Source organism: Mustela erminea, chromosome 4 (genome assembly GCF_009829155.1).
Source record: "Mustela erminea isolate mMusErm1 chromosome 4, mMusErm1.Pri, whole genome shotgun sequence".
Taxonomy (NCBI): Eukaryota; Metazoa; Chordata; class Mammalia; order Carnivora; family Mustelidae; genus Mustela; species Mustela erminea.
In genome coordinates this window covers 83708713-83729655 of record NC_045617.1, presented here as the reverse complement: position 1 = coordinate 83729655, position 20943 = coordinate 83708713, and the positions used below count along the sequence as shown (strand labels likewise).

The following is a 20943-nucleotide window of genomic DNA, read 5'->3' as shown; positions in this document are numbered from 1 at the left end:
CGACCCTAGGACCTCAGGTTGGCCCAGTGCCTTTCTGTTTCCAAGTTCTTTTCCCTTTATTAGCTCATTTGACACAACTAGCCTAGGAGAGGCTGTAGATGAAGCTCATCCCATTTTACAGATAAAGAAACTAAGGCCGGGGCGCCTGGGTGGCTCAGTGGGTTAAAGCCTCTGCCTTCGGCTCAGGTCATGATCCCAGGGTCCTGGGATCGAGCCCCACATCAGGCTCTCTGCTCCGTGGGGAGCCTGCTTCCTCCTCTCTCTCTCTCTGCCTGCCTCTCTGCCTACTTGTGATCTCTGTCAAATAAATAAAATCTTAAAAAAAAAAAAAAAAAAAAAAAGAAAAGAAACTAAGGCCAAGATGAGCCAAGTTATTGCCTCAGATCTGCATGGCTCTTAATTGGAACAGCAGGGATTTGAACCTGGACCTTTCCAGTGGCCCCTCAGCACTACCTCGCCTCATCTCAGAGAAGGGGGTTACTCTCCTATGGGAGTCCAACCGCTCCCCTCAGAATTCTCAGAAGATGGGTGTCAGACTGTGACTCCTCAGAGACTGGGCTCCCTGGCGAGCGCTGTCACTCACCTCCCTCTGGCCTTCCGTCAGCCGTTGAAATTCACGCTCCTGGGCCTCCAAGACCTCCTGCATCTGAGAGCTGAAGGCCAGGCCCCGGGAGTCGCTCTGGGGAGCAGAGAGGTTTCAGCCCCCGCGCTGCTGCTTCTGAGTCCCAGCAGAGCCAAGCCAGCCCTCCCCACACTCCACCTCCACCCAGGCCTGGGGTCTGGGGTCCGGGATGTCCTGGCAAGGCCGGATCTCAGGACCACTTCCCTGGTGCAGGCCAAGATGTGGCAACACAGTGGAGGCCTAGAGAGTGAGACCTGGCCCAGCTGGTCGGTGGGGAGACAACCCACTCCCAGCAGCCTCCTGCTGCCCCACACTGGCCAGTGTCCAGCCCCACTACTCAGCCAACAGAGGAGCCCAGGGCCAGGGTAGGATCGGGCTGCTGGTGGGGGGGTCACCTCAGCCTGCAGCTGCTGCTGCTCCTGGTGGATCTGCTGTTCCATCTCCTCATAGAGCTGCTGGACCTCTCGGTGGTGGTCAGAGTCCCGCCTGGAAGGGGTGGGGGTGGAGGGGCCGGGTGGCCGGTGAGCACCTGGGGACCCTGCTGCTGGCAGGGGTGATTTGGGTTGGGGTTTGGGGTCAATCCCGCTGCTCACCTCACTCTGCCAATGGTCACCCTGCCACCCTGAGAACGGTTATCCCAATAGCAGCCCCTGACTCATACCCCCTTGACCCTGTCACCTGAGAATGGTTATCCCAATAACAGTCCCTGACTTGTACCCCCTTGACATTGGTCACCAGGATCCCACTATGCTGACTCCTGTAACCATCACCAAGACATTTGTTCCCCTGGCCCCTGTCACATGGTCCCCTTTGCCCCATCACTCTGTCCCTACTTCCCGCTGTCTCCATCCCCCACCCCCTAAAACAGACTCTCCCCCCTGGGGCAGTGCTCTGTCCACGCCCACCCCGGGGTCACCAGGTGTAATCTACATGAGCAGTGCCCCCTAGGGTGGGTGCCTTGTGTGGAGATACACTTGCCATTCCCACTGCCACTCAAGGCCCGGCTCTGTCCTCCTCCACAGGTCTCCTAAACCATCCCTCCTTCCATCTCAGCCCTGCCAACCAGCTCCCCAGGTCTGCCTCGGACTCCTGGGCTCCAGGCTTCTGGAGCTGAGGGAATTTCATTCATGCTCAGCTAAAAGGGGAAACAGCACATACTCCATGCCAGACATCAGGTGCCCCCGCTCCTGACCCAGCCCCACTCACTTCTTTAGGGTCAGCTCCAGAAACTCCTTGTCAGCCCGTGCCTCCTGCAGGCGGCTGCTCATCCTGGCCAGAAAACCCTCCAGGTTGCCTGCCAGCTGGGGCTCCTCCTGCCGCAGCTTCCTCCACAGCTGCCAGAGCTCCTTCTGCCTGGGGAAGGGGGACAGCCAGACCCGAGGTATGAGGTGGGCCCCGGAAGTGGGGTAGAGAGACCTTCTCCACTTTCATGGCAACACTTTGAGAGACATGGGCACCTGGGCCACAAAAATCTGTTTATACTCTGCAAGGTGCAGCTTGAGCGGCCACCTCCTCTAGGAACCTTTCCCAGATGTACCCTCTCCCTTCTTGAACCCCCACAGCACTTTGTTGCTCCATGATGTGGTGATGAATTATGCCAGGAGGAGGGGTAAAGATTGGGAGCCTGAGCCCAGGACTGCCATTGGCCTTCTCTCTTCTCCCACTCTGCAGCTGTGTGACTTCTGGCAACTCCCGTGCCCTCTCTGGGCTTCTTTGTACAGTGGGGAGGCGGTCACCTGCCGGGTGAGGTAAGTTCGCTTGAGAATGAGCCACGCCCAGTGACGGTCCCAGCCTGGGATCTGGCACAAGGCTGACTTTCAATTACTGTTGCTTTCACCTGGATTTAATTAAGTCATGAAGACAGATGCCAGAGGGCTGAGCCAGGGCTAAGCTGCCAAGTGGGTAAATGACTCCCCACCACACCTGTCCTTCCAGCCTGTCCCCTCAGTCCCAGCAGGCGTGTCCTACAACAAACATGGGGCTCCACCCTCTGAGAGCTTGTCCCCGCAGAGCCTGTAGGTACACAGGCAAGGGTGAGTCCCTTGCTGGCTCTAAGAGACCCAGGGGGGCCTGGGGGGTATGGGAGGAGAGGCAGAGTTCCCCCTTCTCTGGGCATGAGTGAACCCCATGAGCCCAGAGCCTGAGACAGCTTGGAGGAAATGTCCTCCACTCCTCCAAACCTGCCCAACCCAGGGCATTGCTCTACCTGAATCACTCCATCTTTTTTGGTTAAGAAAGGTACCCTAGGGGAGTCCTGTTTTTAAGAATATGAGTACCTTTGTTAGGCTGATATCCCAACCCGCTAATTCTGGGGAGCAATCACATAGGGCAGGACTGACAGGGGAGGCGGGGGAGAGTGAGTAAGGGCAGGATGGCCTCCTGGAGAGCAGACACTCTCCACACAGGTTCCAGTTAATCCCATAATTGTCCCTACAATCGCACTGCAGCTGGAAGGTTAGGCCACTTGCCCACAGTCACACAGCTAACACGTGGCCAAACCGGGATATGCTCCCAGCTTTATTCGGTGGCCTCCCACCTGGGCACGGGTCCAGGCGAGTCCTCCACCCCACTGCCCGCCCATGGCCCGCCCCTGCCCTCCCACCCCCACACCCCTCCACACACAGTGCTGGCCTTACTCCGGAAGTAAGTGGCCTGCCCCCAGCTGCTGGATGAAGGCAAAGAATGCCTCCTTCTCCTCCGGGTCCGCCTCCTCCAGCCCTGGGAAGCTGGCGGCTGCGGATTCTCTCTTGGAGGACAGTGGCCTCTTTCTGTGGAGCCTGTGGGTGCTCAGGCTGGAGCCAAAGATGTTCTCTGTGGGACAGAGGGGACAAAAGGCAGCAGAGTGGGGTTGGCTTGGCCCCCTGATCTCCCATCTTGCCCAGCTCTGGCCCTCGGGGGAAATAATTCTGTGTTGGTCACATAGATAAAGGACCATGTTCATACATTCATCCTATCGTCCCTGGGAATCTACTCAAGGTAGACATTCTGCCTATTTTATGAGCTATAAGTGCAGATTCCTGGCCTCCCTCTCCGTTGTCCCCCAAACTTTTGGAGACTCGGCAGACCCGAGAACTCTGGATGGCTCGGCAGTTTGAGCCTGAGCTGTACTTTGCAGGGTCTTGGCAAGGACATCGTACCTTCCCCAAATTGAGAAGATCAGTGGAAATATTGTGTCCTGCTGACCTTGGTCTTTTTAGGTCCTTTGGGGCCTTGTTGAGAAGCAGGTGTTGGGAATAGCCCTCCCCAAAGTGGGGCATAGGGCCTAGGAAGCCCCTAACCACTATATATCACCGCTTCTTCCCAGGGCCTGGAATTCCCTTCACTAAAGCCAGAATGTGACCTTTCTCAGGCAGAAACAAGGCATGTGGGCTTGCTTAAGCTCTTGCTCAAGGGAGAAACTTTTGTTGGGGAGAAGACAAGTGAGGCATCAGAAAGTAAGCCTGGAGGCCTCCTTGGAGAAGGGGGATGCTAATAGGACCCCCTCTGCCCCAACCCCCAGCCAATGAACTGCTCTTGCTCATTGGAAAGGAAGTAAGTGGGTCTCCTGGGCTAGAGTCTTAAGGCCCAGCCTGGTCTTAAACCAACTGCCTGCCCACGCAGGCTTAGATTTTCATCACCAGTATAAACCATACCACCATCCATGCCCTGAATGGCTCTTGGGGGTGTTGTGGAGGAACCCTGTTGCATTTCCTGTCAGCCCAGCCTCCCTGAGCCAGGCATGCTGCATGCGATGTCTGGCTGGGTAGAAAGCTCCCAGAGGCCCTCCCAGGACAGACATACTGAGCCCAGAGCTGAATTCTTCCAGGGAGAGGCGTCCCTTCTGCTCCACATCCACCCAGTCAAAGATCATTTCCAGCTCCTCCTCACTGCCCAGGAAGCTGAACTTGGCCACCTGCAAGGAAGAGGTAAATTGGCACTATTCCCACTGGGGAAGACCCTGGGGGTCATCTTCCAAAAAAGAGAGGGGTTCAGATACTCCTACCTCCCTTCTCCCCAGTTTTGGAGTCCCAGCCCCAAGCCGACCCAGGACCTACACTGGAGGCTCTGGAACCCTACCCAAGATGGCCCTCTCAGCAGGATCCCGAACTCCCTCCATGCCTTTCCCCTTCCTCCATCCAACACCAAAACTTACCTGTTCTGAGTCTCATCCCTTTAGGATCCTAATAAAGTAGCTAATCCTCCCCAGAATGTGTTTATCGGTATCCCCCCTCAAATTATCTGAAATTTGAAAATAAGTCCAAAAGGTGGACAGCACGTTCTTTCAGCATTCCACAGGGACAAAGGCCATCCATGCATCTCCTAAACCATAGGAATGTACTTCATTTCATCCCCTGGGACACACTGGAAGTCCCAGACTAAATGAAGTCACCTATTAACTTGTAGATTTTGTCCAGGAGAGATGTAAATAATTTTTGTCTACTGGAACAGATAACCTCATAGATTTATGGTCTGTTGTACATTAACAGGCTTTGAAAACTCTAACTCAGCAATCTTGTTCTAAACACTTCTTTGATATCCAGTTGTGTTTTTTTTTTTTTTTAAATGCTCTTTCAACCATTCATGGCATCTCTCATTAATTAAGAGCTAAATAAAATCTTTGAGTGGGATTTATTTTATTTTTGCCCAAGGGTCATGATTTTATCTCTCTCTCTGTTTTTAAGATTTTATTTGTTTATTTGACAGACAGAGATCACAACTAGGCAGAAAGGCAGGCAGAGAGAGAAGGGGAAGCAGTCTCCCTGCTGAGCAGAGAGCCCAATGTGGGGTTCGATCCCACAACCCTGGGATCATGACCTGAGCCAAAGGCAGAGGCTTTAACCCATTGAGCCACCCAGGCACCGCTGATTTTACCTTCTTGAAAATTATACTTTAAGAGTTTTGGTGGGGCACCTGGGTGGCTCAGTCGGTGAAGCATCAGCCTTCTGCTCAGGTCATGATCCTAGGGTCCTGGGATCGAGCCCTGCCTTGGGCTCCCTGCTGAGCAGGGAGTTTGCTTCTTCCTCTCCCTCTGACCCTCTCCCCTGCTCTGCTCTCACTGGTGCTCTCTTCTTCTGTCAAATAAATAAATTAAATCTTTAAAAAAAGAGTTTTTGGGGTCCCTCTGTGGCTCAATCGGTTAAGCGGCTGCCTTCAGCTCAGGTCATGATCCCAGGATCCTGGGATGGAGCCCCACGTCAGGCTCCCTGCTCAGCAGAAAGCCTGCTTCCCCCTCTACCTCTGCCTTCCTCTCTGCCTACTTGTGCTCTCTCTTTCTCTCTCTCTCTATCCCTCTGTCAAATAAATAAAGAAAATCTTTAAAAAAAAAAAAAAAAGGAGTTTTGGAGGTTGCGTAGAGATGCCCCACTAAACTTGGCCATCAGAACCAAATAACATGGATGCTGAAGAAGGGCCCCTCGTGGGCTTCAGGAAACCCAAGCCCTCCCTCCCTTGGCTCTTGGGGAGAATCCCATGTGTGATAGAATTTTGGGTTTGCTGTTTCTTTTGTTGTTGTTGTCTGCCTTTTTTTCCTTGCTGATACTGTTTTCATTTTTGGTGACAGTAATGGTGGGGAATTTAACTTTATGGACTGGCCATTGGTGGTCCTTGTGGGATGCATGATAGAGACCTAATGTCTTTTGGTTGAGAAGCAACAGAAACTCTGATTTGCTGATCTTTGTTGTTGTTTAAATGTTTGTGCAAGGCAAAGCAGAGACTCATGACTCAAGGAGATATTTGCATACCCAAGATCATAGCAGCACTATTCACAGTAGCCAAATGATGAAAGCAACCTGAATATCCACTGAAGGATGAACGGAAAGACAAAATGTGGTCTACATATACAGTGGAATATTTTGTTCAGCCTTAAAAAGGAAGGAAATTCTGACTCCTGTTACAGCATGAATGAGCATTAAGGACATCATGCTAAGTAGACATCATGCTAAGTATAGAAGCTGGTCACAAAAAGACAAATATATTTTCCCACTTAGACAAGGGACTAGAGTGGTCAAATTCATAGAGAGAGAAAGGAGAATGGGGGTTTCTGGGGGATGGGGAGAAAGGAGAATGGGAGTTATTGTTTAATTGGGACAGAGATGGGGAAGATGAAGAAGATCTGGAAATGGTGGTGGTGATGCTTGCACAATATTGTAAAATATACCTAATGCCTCTGAACTCTACACATAAAAATGTTTAAGATGGCAAATTTTGTGTTATGTATGTTTTATGACAATTTTTAAAATTATTTATTTATTTATTTATTTATTTGAGACCGGAGTGGGGAAGAGCACAAGCCGGAGGTAGGGGCAGAAGTAGAGGGGTAAGCAAACTCCCTGCTGAGCAGGGAGCCTGATGCAGGGTTCGATCCTGGGACCCTGGGATCATGACCACAGCCGAAGGCAGATGCTTAAGCGACTGAGCCATCCAGGTGTCCCTTTTATGACAATTTTTTTTAAAAACTTGTGCAAGGGATATGTGTGACTGTAAAATGTTGTGTTATGTCTGTTTGTGAGCTTGGCTAAGTCTACTAAAATGCTTGAATGACACAGACAGTATCCCAGCTCTTTCTGTGAAATAGAGGTTGGTTACTTTGTTTGAAAGTTACAATCACTACAGATGTTTGAGACTATACTAGGACCAACTGGGACGGAGAGATACAGCAAGGAAAATGGGATACATTTTGACTTTCCAAAGAATAAGGAGGTGGTTTTGCCTTAAGTGTCTATTCCAGAACATGAAAAGGGATGAAAATGCAAATCTGAGTTGGATAGAGACCGTTGTGGAGGGTTTGCTGAAAGGGAATCTTAGTTGCCTTGATTTATAAGACCTAAATCTGAAAATAAGCTGTGAAACATGTTAACATTTTATCAAGTGCCAAATTTGGCTCAGCTTTGATGGTTTTAAATATTTTTTTTAAATTGTGAAAGTTTTACTGCCGTGTGTTATATTAATGCAAAACTAGATTTTTAGCTCTATCTCTATTAAAATGATAAATTGATCATAGAGCTCTTAGCAAGAGTTAAAAAGAAGCTACTGTTTATCTTCTGTAAATTGCCTGCCCAAAAAAATGATTCCCTATGTCAACAGAGTAAATTTCTCTACTTTATTCTGGCTTGATCATGTTTTCAAGTAAAAAAAAAAAAATGAAAATAAAAAATTGAAGTCACCTCTCTTATAAAAGAGCAAAATATTCTTGTAATCATGTTACTTTCTTCGATGTTTATCTCAAAATATTTTATTTTATTGTCATTTTGATTCAACAGGTAGCCAAGTACTATTTCTCAGATTCCTATGATCCTATCTTAATCCAGTGGCCAAAATGTTCTCTGATAGCTCTTCTGATTTTGCTTTCCCAATGTAAGATCCTAAATCTAGAAAAAAAAATTTAGGATATCCTCTGTATCTATTAAATATTTCACCACTTATAAGAGCAGGATGGGCAATGCATAACAAGTGTTGGTGGTGAGGATGTGGAGAAAAGGGAACACTCATGCTCTTTTGGTGGGAATGTAAACTGGTGCAGTCACTCTGGAAAACAGTATGGTGGTTGCTCGAAAAATTAAAAATAGAACTACCCTTGGGAATCCAGCAATCCCACTCCTAAATATGTACCCAAAGATAACAAAAATGCTAATAAGAAAAGATATCTGTACTGCCATGTTCACTGCAGCGTTATTTACAATAATAGCTAAAGCACAGAAAGAACCTAAATGTTCATAGAAGGGTGAATGGATAAAGACAAGGCATATATACAGGATGGAACCTTACTCAGCCTATTAAAGAATGAAATCTTACCATTTGCAACAACATGGATGGACCTTGAGGGCACTGTGCTAAGTGAATTATACCAGACAGAAAAAGATAAAAACTGAATGAACTCACTTATATGTGGAATCTAAAACCAACCAACCAACCAACAAATAAACCGAAGAACAGAGCTCATGAATACAGAGAACACATTGGGCAATCCCTGAAGCGGATGGGGGATGGGGGTTGTACAATTTCCAGTTATAAAATGAATATGTCATGGGAATGTAATGTACAGCATGGTGACAATAGTTAATAATACTGAACTGCATCTTTGAAAGTAGGAGAGTAGATCTTGAAAGCTCTCATCACAAGAAAAGAAATTTTGTAACTGTATGGTGAAGGTTGTTAACTAGACTTATTGTGGTGATCGTTTTGCAGCAGGGACAGATATCAAATCATTACACTGTATACCTAAAGCTAATATTATATTATATTATAATATTATATTATATCAATTATTATATTATTATATCATTATCATATTATATCATATCATTATCATATTATATCAATTATGCCTCAATAAAAATATGTGAAAAAATAATTTTCAAAAATTATAAGGAAATTCTTCAAATCCCTGATGCTGAAATATTCTTAATGTTCTTTTGGGTAATATAGATAACTTACAACGTATTTTAAAAGCTCATTAAGTTTGATTAATACGATAAAAGGATTAAATAACGTGTTATGTTTAACACCCTCTTCTAAAAGATAATGAGCTGATTATTATCGCTAAAGATAAATCTTGCTGTATTTGTTGCATGTAGATGAAAATAAAAACTGAGGGTTTAACCTGTAACAAAATCTAATGTTATATATGGCTTGGGTTAGGAGGGTGGAGGTTAAATTTATATGTATATTCACACACACACACACACACACACACACATAAATATATATAAAGTATATATATGTACTTTTAAAAAAGATTTTATTTATTTATTTGACAGATAAAGATCACAAGTAGGCAGAGAGGCAGACAGAGAGAGAGAGAGGAGGAAGCAGGCTCCCTGATGAGTGGAGAGAGCCCGAGAGAGCCCGACACGGGGCTTGATCCCAGGACCCGGAGATCATGATCTGAGCCGAAGGCAGAGGCTTTAACCCACTAAGCCACCCAGGCGCCCCTATATATGTACTTTTAAATATATATACTTAAAAACTAAATATAAATATAAAATTTAATAAAACAAAATAAATTTAATAAATAAAAATAAAATTTTTAAAAAATTTAACCTCATATTTTTACATATGTATATTTATATACATATGATATATATGGCTTGGGTTAAAAAAAACATCATGGGAAGAACCGTCAAATCAGAAGAGATGTTCAGGCTTTCCTAGGCTAAGTTTCCATAGATAAAATGGGATTCATATAAATATTTCAGAAACTGCATGCTTTATGGGAAGGCCTGGAGTTTGCTCAGTGTGTTTGCTGATCCATGATATGTGCTTATCTTCAGGCGAAACACTAATCAAACCCTACAAAATAGTTTTGTGCTGTGTCCCAACAGAGAACTTCACTCTCTTCCACTCTGATATTATTAGCGATGTGATAAATAACCAAAGCTGTTCAGTCTCATTAGCAAAAATGTTTCCTACCCAGGAAGGACTATGAACATTTAGGTTCTTTCTGTGCTTTAGCTATTATTATAAATAATGCTGCAGTGAACATGGCAGTACAGATATCTTTTCTTATTAGCATTTTTGTTATCTTCGGGTACATATTTAGGAGTGGGATTGCTGGATTCCCAAGGGTAGAACTATTTTTAATTTTTCGAGCAACCACCATACTGTTTTCCAGAGTGACTGCACCAGTTTACATTCCCACCAACAGAGCACGAGTGTTCCCTTTTCTCCACATCCTCACCACCAACACTAGTTATTTCTCCTTTCCTACGTTGGCCTGAAGTCTCAGTTGAGAGCTGCAGGCCACCAGGGATAGACCCAACACCTTGCGGAAAAGGACTGGACCCAGTTCTGTGAGCTACTAATGCTTCCCTTGGATACACGGATTCTGAGCTGATGTTAGTGGACCTTCAGCCAAGCTGGCAGACTGACAATTTCTAGGACTCTTGAGTCCAGAAACGGCCAGCTCATTCAATATCCAGCAGAACAGGAATGAATGACATAGAACTGAATGAATGGGTCAAGGAAATAGAGTTGTGGTTATTTGTCATGGATAGAACTGGTACTATTTTTTATCGTTCTATCTTTATGGATCAAAGAGGAAGTTTTTTCTCTGTCTTTTTGGGCCATCTCTAACCTTCAGTCTGGTAGTTGACTGCTTTTGTAAACTGAAGTTAAACATTGTAAATGTTATCTGAATCTCACTGACCCACTCTTGATTCAGAAACTGACACTTCGTGGGCCTCCTGACTTTCCATGGCGATAAAATTATTGATTCAATAAGAATCTGTCCTTTTTTTTTTTTTTGCTGGGATGTAGTTGGATGAATCAATTGTGTAACTAGAGTATCACATTGAAGAATGATTCTCATTTAATCAGATGTGACAAGTCTGCTGTAAGGAACAGACAGGGAGTCAATGTCTGCAAAACCCTCCCAGCAGGGTTGATGGTTTTAAATAAGATTTTATTTATCCCAGCAGCCTGGCACAGAAGGTTGGCAAATAAGTATAAAATTGACAAGGAAGGCTGCTTCCAGGCAGGAAGAGGGACCTTAGAAAAATTGGGACTCTCAAGAAGAAAGGAAACCCCTTGCATTTATAGGGGCTACAGGTGAAAGTTGAAGAGAGTCTTGGGTTTAGTTTCCTGTGCTGTGGATAGAAATAGGGTGGCCAGCTGGACCCAGTCTGCCCCAGATGTTCCCAGTTTTAACACTGAAAGTTCCACATCCCAGGCATCCCTCCAGCCCGAGGCAAACTGGAACAGACATTCACTCTAGGTAGAAGAGCAAATACCAGAGGTTTTTAAGCTAAGATTCTGTATGAAAACTTAGGGACAGAAACTAAAATGACTTCATACTTTCAAAGTCTAGATTTGTAGAGCAAGCTCAAGGATGCTGAGCTGATGGAAATAGGGGGAATGAGAATAGGCTTTTTTATATCAGGAGATTATTTATCATCACAGAAAATTATCTGAATAATTGGAAACTGGGAAACTGGGCCAAAAGGTAGAGAGCATGTCCTTTCAAGCATTGTCTAGGCTAGAGGAATGCACTCAGTCCATCTCATTGTTTATCTTTAATTAAAAGTCCCAGACTTGCTGAAGTTACTTGTTAACTTGCAGATTTTTGCCTGGGAGAGATGAAAATTTTTGTGTAGGACAACAGATAACCCTAAAGATTTATGGCCTGTTGGACATCAGCCATGTTAAAAACTGAACTCAGCAATCTTATCCTAACAGTTTCCTGTCAAATTGCCTTTAAATATTGTAGCCTCGCTTCTCACATGCTAGTTTTTGGGCCAATTGTAACATCTTATTGGTTCCTTCATTAATTAGTAATAAAAATTAATTAGATAAAACCTTTGGTAAATGTTGATTTTGTACTTACTTGATTTTATATTTACCTTTTTTACCCTTTTGAAAATTATATATAGGGATGCCTGCAGGGTTCAGTTGGCTAAGTACCTGCCTTCAGCTCAGGTCATGATCTCAGGGTCCTGGGATCCAGTCCCTACATCGGGTTCGTCACTCAGCAGGCAATTTGCTTCTGCCTCAGCCTGCTGCTCCCTCTGCTCAAGGGAGTTGGTGAAGGCCCCTCTGAGAAAGTCATTCTTTTCTATCTATTTATTTTTAAGTAATCTCTATGCCCAACATAGGACATGAACTCATGATCCCTGAAATAAAGAGGCACATGCTCCACTGTCAGGCACCCCTGAAAATTCTATTTCAACAACATCCATTGGTTCCTTGTTGTGGCCCCGAGGACAGACCACAGGAAAACTCAGTTCTGATGGGGGCAGGACAAAGTCTGGAGCATGGAGCAGTATCCAGAGGCGACGGTAGGCCTGGGAAGACTCCAGCAACCCACATAGACCCTTTTGCAGAGAATGAGGAAAAACCAAAGAAAAATTGGTCAGTGTTGGTCTGGGCCAGAGCCTAAGACTCCTTATAGGGACCAACCATGGCTGGTCTTGTCATTGATGTTTCTAGTCATTGACACTTTTGATTTCCAGGACTCTGCTCCCCAGGATAAACTTCCCTGCTCCATAGGCCTAGGATTGTATCACTTGCAAGTTCCTTCTTTGACTTGAAGTCCTTTCCTTTGTTAAAATGCAAATGTTTCTGAAAGAGCAGAACACATACTGTCTTATCAGCCATTTACATATTAGTATAAACAAATTCCTCAACTTATCTGAGGGCAAATTTTATGACATTTATTGATTTGCCTCAGAAAACATACGTGCTTGTCATTTAACACAAAGAATATTCCTTTGCAGAGGAGCATAGACACCTAGTATGCAAACTATGCTTTTTGCCTACTGACCTTTATATTTTTTAAAATTAATTAATTAATGGGTGTTATTGTTTTTTTCAGAGAGGGAGAGAGAATGAGGCGGAGCAGAGAGAAAGAGGGAGAGAGAATTTTAAGCAGACTCCACGTTCAGCACAGAGCCCAATATGGGGTTTGATCTCACAACCCTGAGGTCATGACCTGAGCTGAAACCAAGAGTCGGGTGCTTAACCCACTGAGCCACCCTGGTGCCCCTAATTAATTAAATTTTAATTGAAGTATCATTGACACACAGTATTACATTAGTTCCAGGTGTACAACATAGTCATCTGACAAGTCTGTATGTTACATTGTGCTCACAAGCGAAGCTCCCACCATACAACACTGCTACAGTACCCTTGACTATATTCCTTGTACTGTATCTTTCATCCCCATGACTTACTCATTCCACGACTAAAAGTCTGTGTCCCCCACTTCACCTATTTTGCCTGTCCTTCCACTCACCTTCCTCAGGCAACCACCTGTTCTCTGCATTTATGGGTCTGTTTCTGCCTTTGGTTTGTTCATTTCTTTTTTGATTCTGCATCTGAGTGAAATCATACAGCATTGGCTTTCTCTGTCTGACTCATTTCACTGAGCATAATATCCTCTAGGTCCATCCATGTTGTCACAAAATAGAAGATCTCATTCTTTTTTGTGGCTGAGGAATATTCCATTGTGTATATATGCCACATCTTCCTTATTCATTTATGTACCAATGGACACTATGTTGCTTCCATATCTTAGCTATTGTAAATAACACAGCAATGAACAAAGGGCTGCTTATATCTTTTTGAATTACTGTTTTTGTTTCCTTTGGGTACATCCCCAGTATGGTATTTCCATTTCAGATTTTCTGAGGAACCTCTATACTTTTGCCACAGTGGCTTTACCAGTCTGCATTCTCATGAACGGTGCATGGGAGTTCCTCTTTGAGAGCAAATTTTGGATGGGAGAAAGGGGGAAGAGCAGTCCTCCCCTGCTTTATGGGATAAGAAGTCTCAGGAGGCCACCAAAAAGGGATTTAGGGGAAGAGCTGGGGACTCCGACTCACCGCCAGGTCCTCACGGGTGATGAAGCCCCTCTCCTTGGCCCCACAGTCCTGGAAGAAATGCTGCAGCTCAGCAGCCACCAGGGAGGACAAGGACTCCGGTTCTGAGGCCATGGGGGCATCCTGGCCGTCAGCTGGTTCTCGCATCTGCCGCCGCCGGCTGGAGCCTAGCTTGCGGCCCTTCCGTGGCACTCTCTGTCCACTCTCCATGCTCTTTTGGCCTGGGGACAGAGGAATAGTGAGGGGTTGTGGGGTGCTGCACACAGTTACTCTGCTGAAAACCCTCCCAGGTCTCCTGGAGAAAACACACCATGGCTGATGAGCTGCTTGGACCCCAGCTGGCCTCTCGGACCTCGTGACACTCTCCCACCTTCTGGCCTCCAGCATGAGGCCTTTGTCCTTTCTGTTCCATCTGCCTGGAATGCTTTTCCTTCAAGCTATCCACGTGCCCTCATCTCTTTTAGATCTTTGCTCATCAAAAGTCTTCCTTGGCCGTTATATGTAAGAGCCCTGTGCAGGATCGGTTCTGTTTCGAGATGAGGATGGGGACACAGGGTTGTCCAGGGTCTCACTGTCCGAGCTGTCTCTCTTGCCACTCCTCCAGCTCATTCCCTCACATCTCACCTTGGAGGATCCCTCCACCGCTGCCTCCCTGCCTGCCCCCCTCCTCACCTGACCTCCAATCCTCTTTTTCCCAACACCGTCTGACTGCTCCTTGGACACACGCAGGAGGCAACCAGTAGGTCTTATGGCCTTGCCCCTGCTTTACCCTGCTCCCTCCCACACCCTCGAAGTCCATCAAGGCTGCTGAACCACTTCCATTCCTGGAATATCAGATCCTCTCTTACTTTGCTCCCTTTGCCCCATCTTCCCTGACTCTCTTATCTCCCCACCCAGCTGATGCCTCTTCCTCCCTCACCTAAGAGGCCACCTTCTCCAAGAAGCCTTCCCTGCAGCCATCCCCATGCTTCAAGCAGGGTTCAGTACCCACTAGACTGTGGCCCCATGATGCTCTGGGCTCCCCCTAAGGATGTCACTGTGCGGCTTAGTCTCCATTGCTCCCCACTCTTTAGCACACAGTAAGCGCTCACATAAGCTTTGTCCAATTCACGAATTGGGGTCCTCCCAACTCTCATGGAAAGTCTTAGGTTGGTCTATTTTTTTTTTTTTAGATTTTATTTATTTATTTGACAGAGAGAAATCACAAGTAGATGGAAAGGCAGGCAGAGAGAGAAAGAGAGGGAAGCAGGCTCCCTGCCGAGCAGAGAGCCCCATGCGGGACTCGATCCCAGGACCCTGAGATCATGACCTGAGCCGAAGGCAGCGGCTTAACCCACTGAGCCACCCAGGTGCCCCTAGGTTGGTCTATTGATAAGGATTCTGATGGATAAGGACTTGTCTAGGTGAGACCCCCAAGGACAGAACAAAGGGAGGCTGGAGGCTGAAAGGTACTCTCTGGGCCTGCCCTGGGGTGGGGGAGGGGAATAAGCGGGGAAGGGGTGGCACCTACAACAGTGGGCGGTGGGAGGGGCCTGATGTGCCCATGGACAGGCAGCTTCCAGCATGGCCCAGGGCGGGAGCCAAGCCCTAAGGAAGGCAGGGAGGATTTAAAAGCAGTGAACAACTTGCACAAAGGAACATGTGCGGCATGAGGCAGCAAGAACAAGAAGACCCCTCCCGGCTTTCTCTGCTGAGGTGAAAGGTCACAGACAGGCTGACTGGGAGGGATGATGGGCTTCTCCCTGGGCTCTGGCACCACTGGTCCAGCCTCCCCTGGGGCACAGGCTGCATAGGACTTGACTAAAGCAATCCCTCAGCCTGTGGAGACCCCCCCAAGCTTTAAAGTGAAGTCGAGTCTCTCTCTCTTTCTCTCTACCAGTCTTTCTCTCTGGTTCTTCCTGGGTGTTTGATCTCTCCATCTCTTTCTCTCCAACTTGCTATCTCTTTGTTTCTCTTGGAGCCTTCCAAGTCTGTTTCAGATGCAGGATTTTTCTTGTTTCAAGTATTCATTTATTTGTTTATTTGAGAGAGAGACAGCACCCAGGCAGGGGGAAGGGCAGAGGAAGAGGGAGAAGCAGGCTTCCCACCAAGCAGGGAGCCCAATGTGGGACTTGATCCCAGGACCCCAGAACCATGACCTGAGCCAAAGGTAAATGCTTAATCAACTGAACCACCCAGGCACCCCCAGATGCAGTTTTAAGATCACAGACGAAAACTGAGGAGCCAGATCTGAGGGGCTTTGCAAAAGCCAACTGTGCACCTTTTTCCCTAGCCCAGTGGCTTGGGGTCAGCCGCCATGTGAGTATTTGCACCATGTGAGCCAGCAAACGCTACAAATCAGGGCTTTCTCCCCCAGCAAAAAACAGTTAGCAGTACAGCATACCTCCACCAAAAAGAAGTTCTTCTGCCCAAACCGTTCCCATGATCTAATATGCGCTTGAGTGACAAGCATTTACTGAGTACCAGCTGAATGCCGGCACGGCAGTGAGCCATCCTGTTATGAGACACTGGTTCCAGTAGATAAATTGGGAAGATGTGTGCCTTCTCCCTGTCAGTCCATCCCGCCATCTTGATTCATGGATGTGGAGAAGGAGGCCCAAGAGAGGAAGGGATTTTCAGTCCCAGTGCTCTGTGTCAGACAGACCTCTGCCTCTCCAAGGCCTGCCTCTGGCGAGCTGTGTGAACTTGGGCAAGTCACTTAACCTTCCCGCCTCTTGGCTTCCTCACGGGAATGTTGACCTGATATCTACCCCACAGAGTTGACATGAGGATGGGACCGGATCACTGAAGTTGAAACACCACCTCACATTCCTGGCATGGCCCACCTCCCTTTCCGGCTTTGCTTTCTCTTAGCATGCGTCATGCTCTCAGAGAGTGTGTTATTCCTCTAGCTTGTAAATTTTCCACCACACGGGGTCTGCTGGGTAAAGTTGGCATTCACAATGGTGGTCATCCCATGGCGGGGGCGGGGGGATGGGGCACGTGACATTCCACTGGAGCCTCAGCAAAGCTGAGCTGAGTACTGTGTAGATACAATTTCCTCCCACTTGACCTGTGAGGAAACCGAGGGAGGCTCAGTAGCAGAACTGGCGTAGGCTCTCCTAAGACCACTTCCTGGAGAGGGACCTCCTTGGTGGCCAAAGGCCCCTGTGTGGAATGCGGGACAGAGCATGCGTGGGACGGGGCTTCTGGAGCAGGGCGGAGTGAGCGGGCTTTGCTTGTTGTCGTAAGACTTGGAAACTCGGGGCACCTGGGTGGCTTAATCAGTGAAGAACCTGCCTTCGATTCAGGTCATGAGCCGGGAGTCCCTGGATCAAGCTCAGCAGGGAGTCTGATTCTCCCTCTCCCTCTTCCCCTCTCCCTGCTTGGGCTTTCAGTCTCTCTCTCTCTCTCTGTCAGATAAATAAAATCTTTTTAAAAAAGAAAAAGGCTTGGAAACTCAAGTTGCACATGTACTTCCGTTGGAGATAACATACAAGAGGCAGCAAGATAAGATTCTCAGTACAGAAGCTTCTAGAACTGAAGCCCTGGGGGAAGAGTTCATAATGATATTGTGCCATATAACTGAGGCTACCAGGCTCTCACAAGTAAGGGGAATTAGAATCCTAAAGTACATTCCCTGTGGTCATATCCCAGGATATGGGATGTTCTTGACATGTCTTTTAGGGAGTTCCTGGTCAGGCTGTACCTCCACAGCCCATTTCCAACAGTCTGCTGGCGTTTCATAAGAAAGCAGCACCTTCTGGGGCGTCTGGGTGGTTCATTCGGTTGAGCATCCAACTCTTGGTTTCAGCTTAGGTCATGATCTCCAGGTCGTGAGATCGATCCCCATGTCAGGCTCTGTGCTCAGCAGGGAATCTTGACATTTTCTCTCTCTCTCCCTCCCCCCCTCTGTTCCTCCCCTGCTCACTCTCTCTCTCTCTCTCCAAGAAAGGAAGGAGGGAAGGAAAGAAAGAAGGAAGGGAGAGAAGGAGAGAAGGAGGACCTTCTGGACACCTCACTGGCTCCCGCCCTTCCACAGCCTCGGCGATCAGTCCTTCTTTCCCTGTAGGGCCACTCAGAGGCACCCCCTGCCTGTTAGGAGGCCTGGAGTGTAAAGGCAGCAGGTACCCTACCACCAACACTGCCTCAAAGTGCAAACACCATCAGTCAGGGATAGCAAACTCCCCCTTCACAGCCTTATAGCATATACTAAAAGTAGTCTGTACCTTTTCATGGCCAAGCATGACTACCCAGAGATAGTGGGGACAACTTCAGTCCCTCCTCACATGTGTGTACATGGGTGCACACACACACACACACACACACACCTCCTCAGCCAGCTCCCACCACCGACCACTCCCTCACGGGTCTGACAGGACAATTCCTCACAGGTCGTTCACATGTACGAAGGTCCCTGCCCACTCAGAGCCGCTCAGAACAACACCCACACAGAGTTGCTCAGAACAACACCCCTCGGAGCCAGCCCACAAGGGCACCCCCCCCAATCCTCTGCCACATTCCCCTCCCTGGATCAAGGTGGCCTCACACCCTTGAAGTCAAAAGCCCCTGTGACCAGGAACACACATCCCACCCTAAGTCTACCCACCTCTCCCTGCATTCCTTACTCAAGAAAGCATACGAATTTGGGATCCAAACTTGAGAGCAAATAGATCCTACTCCCAGGCAACTGTAGGAATCAGCTCCCTACTGTGGGACTGGGTTAGGGGAGCAGGCACGACAGGCTTGGAGTCAGGGAGTAGAGAGCCCATAAGAAAAATGGGGTAGGGGACAACTCTGCTGGGCTTTCCCCCAATTCCTTCATTGTCTCACCAAAGGGGCAAGGAACTGGGTCTGCTCCTCACTCCACTTACTTTACTAACTGCAAGTAATTGTGATGGTCACTGAACCCAGGTTATCCAAGCTGGTGGGTCTGAGAGACCACCTACTGCCTTGCTCTAGCCTAGTTACCCTCTCTCCTCTCCTAACTCAGTAGAGAACCCACGGCTCTGAGAAGCCAGGTGACTTGCCCAAGGTCACAGGGCCATTTAAAGTAAGCAATCTATCCCAGTCCCCTGCCCAAGTGCCCTTGTTAGACCAAACTCTTGAGGAAAGTGGGCTCAGACCTTTTCAGCCTTGTCATTGGAGCCACATGTGGACCCAGACCACTCCTCTTCCATCCTCAATCCCTCCAAAGAAAAGAAGCATTGCAACTCCAGGGGGCTCCCACCTTCAAAGACTCCTAGTCGTGCACACAGTCCTGGCCTCCTGGACCTGGTGATGGGGCAACCGCTGCCCCCAAGAACCCACGAGCTCTGGGACTGTTAACAGTCTTGTCTCTTGCTTAATGGCTCTTTCCGTTCCCCAGCGAGCCAATCTCCTGTGTTATCTATGGGACTTCCTGTAGAAGTGAGCACGGGGTGTCCTTTCATAATCCTGCCTGGTACTCCCCAGGTCCCTCACCCTAGGCTCTTAGAACTGGAGACTGCTGGAAATGAGAGGGAGGCCCTTCTCTAAGGAGAGGCTCTGAAGGGCAAGATGGGCTGGTCAAAGTCCCTCAGCTCTCAGTTGCAAAGCCAGAACTTGGACCAGAGTCTCTAGTTGCCAGTGTGATGCAATGCCTTATCCCAGCCAAAGTGTCAATAGGCACCGTTATGTCTAAAGCTGGGTATACAGACTTTCTTGGGGTCACCTTACACCGTGCCTTCCCTCAGGTCTGCACCCTCAGGTGGCGAGGAAAACCTGGGGAAACTTACATCCAAATCATCTTCTAGAACATAGTCTAACTTAATACCAAAATATGCTAGAAAGCTACAACCATCCAAAGAGAGTGGGACCCTTGCATGAATATATAGGGAAGAATCAATGGCACAGAAGTGACAAGAATAGACTCAAGCACATATGGGAACTTAACATGTGTTAACAGTGGTATTTCAAATCAGCGGATAAAAGATAGTTCATTCAATAAACCATCTGAAGAATTGCAAACAGCAAAGCTGGAGCTCTAACTCTTAAAATAATTCCAGCTGGGCTATCAGACGGCTCCCTTGGTCTTAGGGTTGTGAATTTGAGCCCCTCCTCATGTCTAGAGATTACTTAAAAATAAGTAAGATCTTGGGTGCCCGGGTGATTCAGTGTCCAGCTTCTGATTTTGGCTCAGGTCGTGATCTCAGGGAGTGAGTTCCAGCCTTGTGCTGGGCTCCGTACTGAGCGGGACCCTGCTTGGGATTCGCTCTTCCTCTCCTTCTGCTCCCCACCCCATTTGTGTGGACACTTTCTGCCATAGATAGATAGATAGATACATAAATAAAGTTTTTAGGAAATAGAATTTAAAACTAGACAAGGAGGGGCACCTGGTTGGCTCAGTCGGGTGAGCATCTCCCTCTGGCTCGGGTCTTAATCCCCAGGGTCCTAGGATCAAGCCCCAGGTAAGGCTCCCTGCTCAGCGGGGAGCCTGCTTCTCCCTCTCCCTCTGCCTACTGCTCCCCTTGATTTTGTGCATGCTCTCTTTCTCTGTCAAATAAATAAATAAAATCTTTTTTAGAACCTTAAATAAGAAAATAAAATCTTAAAAAATAAAATAATTCCAGATGGATCAGAAGTTTAAGCATTAAAAACATCATACAATTTTATGTTTAGGATTTGTTTCACAATAATGGAGGGGTGGCAGAACAGGTGGGACACAGGTGAAATAAGGCCTTGGCCCCCTGTTCTTATTACTGTTGAAATTGATGAGGTCACTGTTGGTTCATTCTAGTCTCTCTACTCTTGTGTATGTTTGAACAAATGCTGTAAGAAATCAAGGGATAGGGACGATGGGGCAGTTCAGTGGGATAACTGATTTCCTCTCATTTGACTCAGCCTTGCATCCAGGTTCTAATCAGCAAGGAGTCTTCTTTTCTCTTTCTCTTTCTCCCTCTGCCCCTCCCTCTTCCCTGCTCACACACGTGTTCTCTCTCTCTTTCTAAAAAACACACACACGAAAAAAAACAAACAAACCCAAATCAATCAGTCTTTAAAAAAAGAAAGAAAGAAAGAGGAAATCACGAG

The 20943-nt window shown here is 47.3% G+C and overlaps 1 protein-coding gene across 2 annotated transcripts in view; it reads right to left on the bottom strand.

Annotated features, from left to right (window-relative positions):
- Positions 1 to 19223, bottom strand: part of RAB44 (RAB44, member RAS oncogene family) — a 32855-nt gene extending 13632 nt beyond the window's left edge. For both annotated transcript variants that reach the window (XM_032339755.1, XM_032339756.1), the window contains exons 1-7: positions 19124 to 19223; positions 13918 to 14135; positions 4403 to 4514; positions 3259 to 3433; positions 1829 to 1975; positions 1018 to 1108; positions 584 to 679 (exon numbers count right to left, since the gene is read on the bottom strand). In XM_032339755.1, the coding sequence (XP_032195646.1) occupies positions 584 to 679; positions 1018 to 1108; positions 1829 to 1975; positions 3259 to 3433; positions 4403 to 4514; positions 13918 to 14124 (828 nt within the window). In that variant the 5' untranslated portion in view covers positions 14125 to 14135; positions 19124 to 19223. The remainder of the gene's footprint in view (positions 1 to 583; positions 680 to 1017; positions 1109 to 1828; positions 1976 to 3258; positions 3434 to 4402; positions 4515 to 13917; positions 14136 to 19123) is intronic.
- Between the last annotated feature and the right edge of the window lie 1720 nt (positions 19224 to 20943).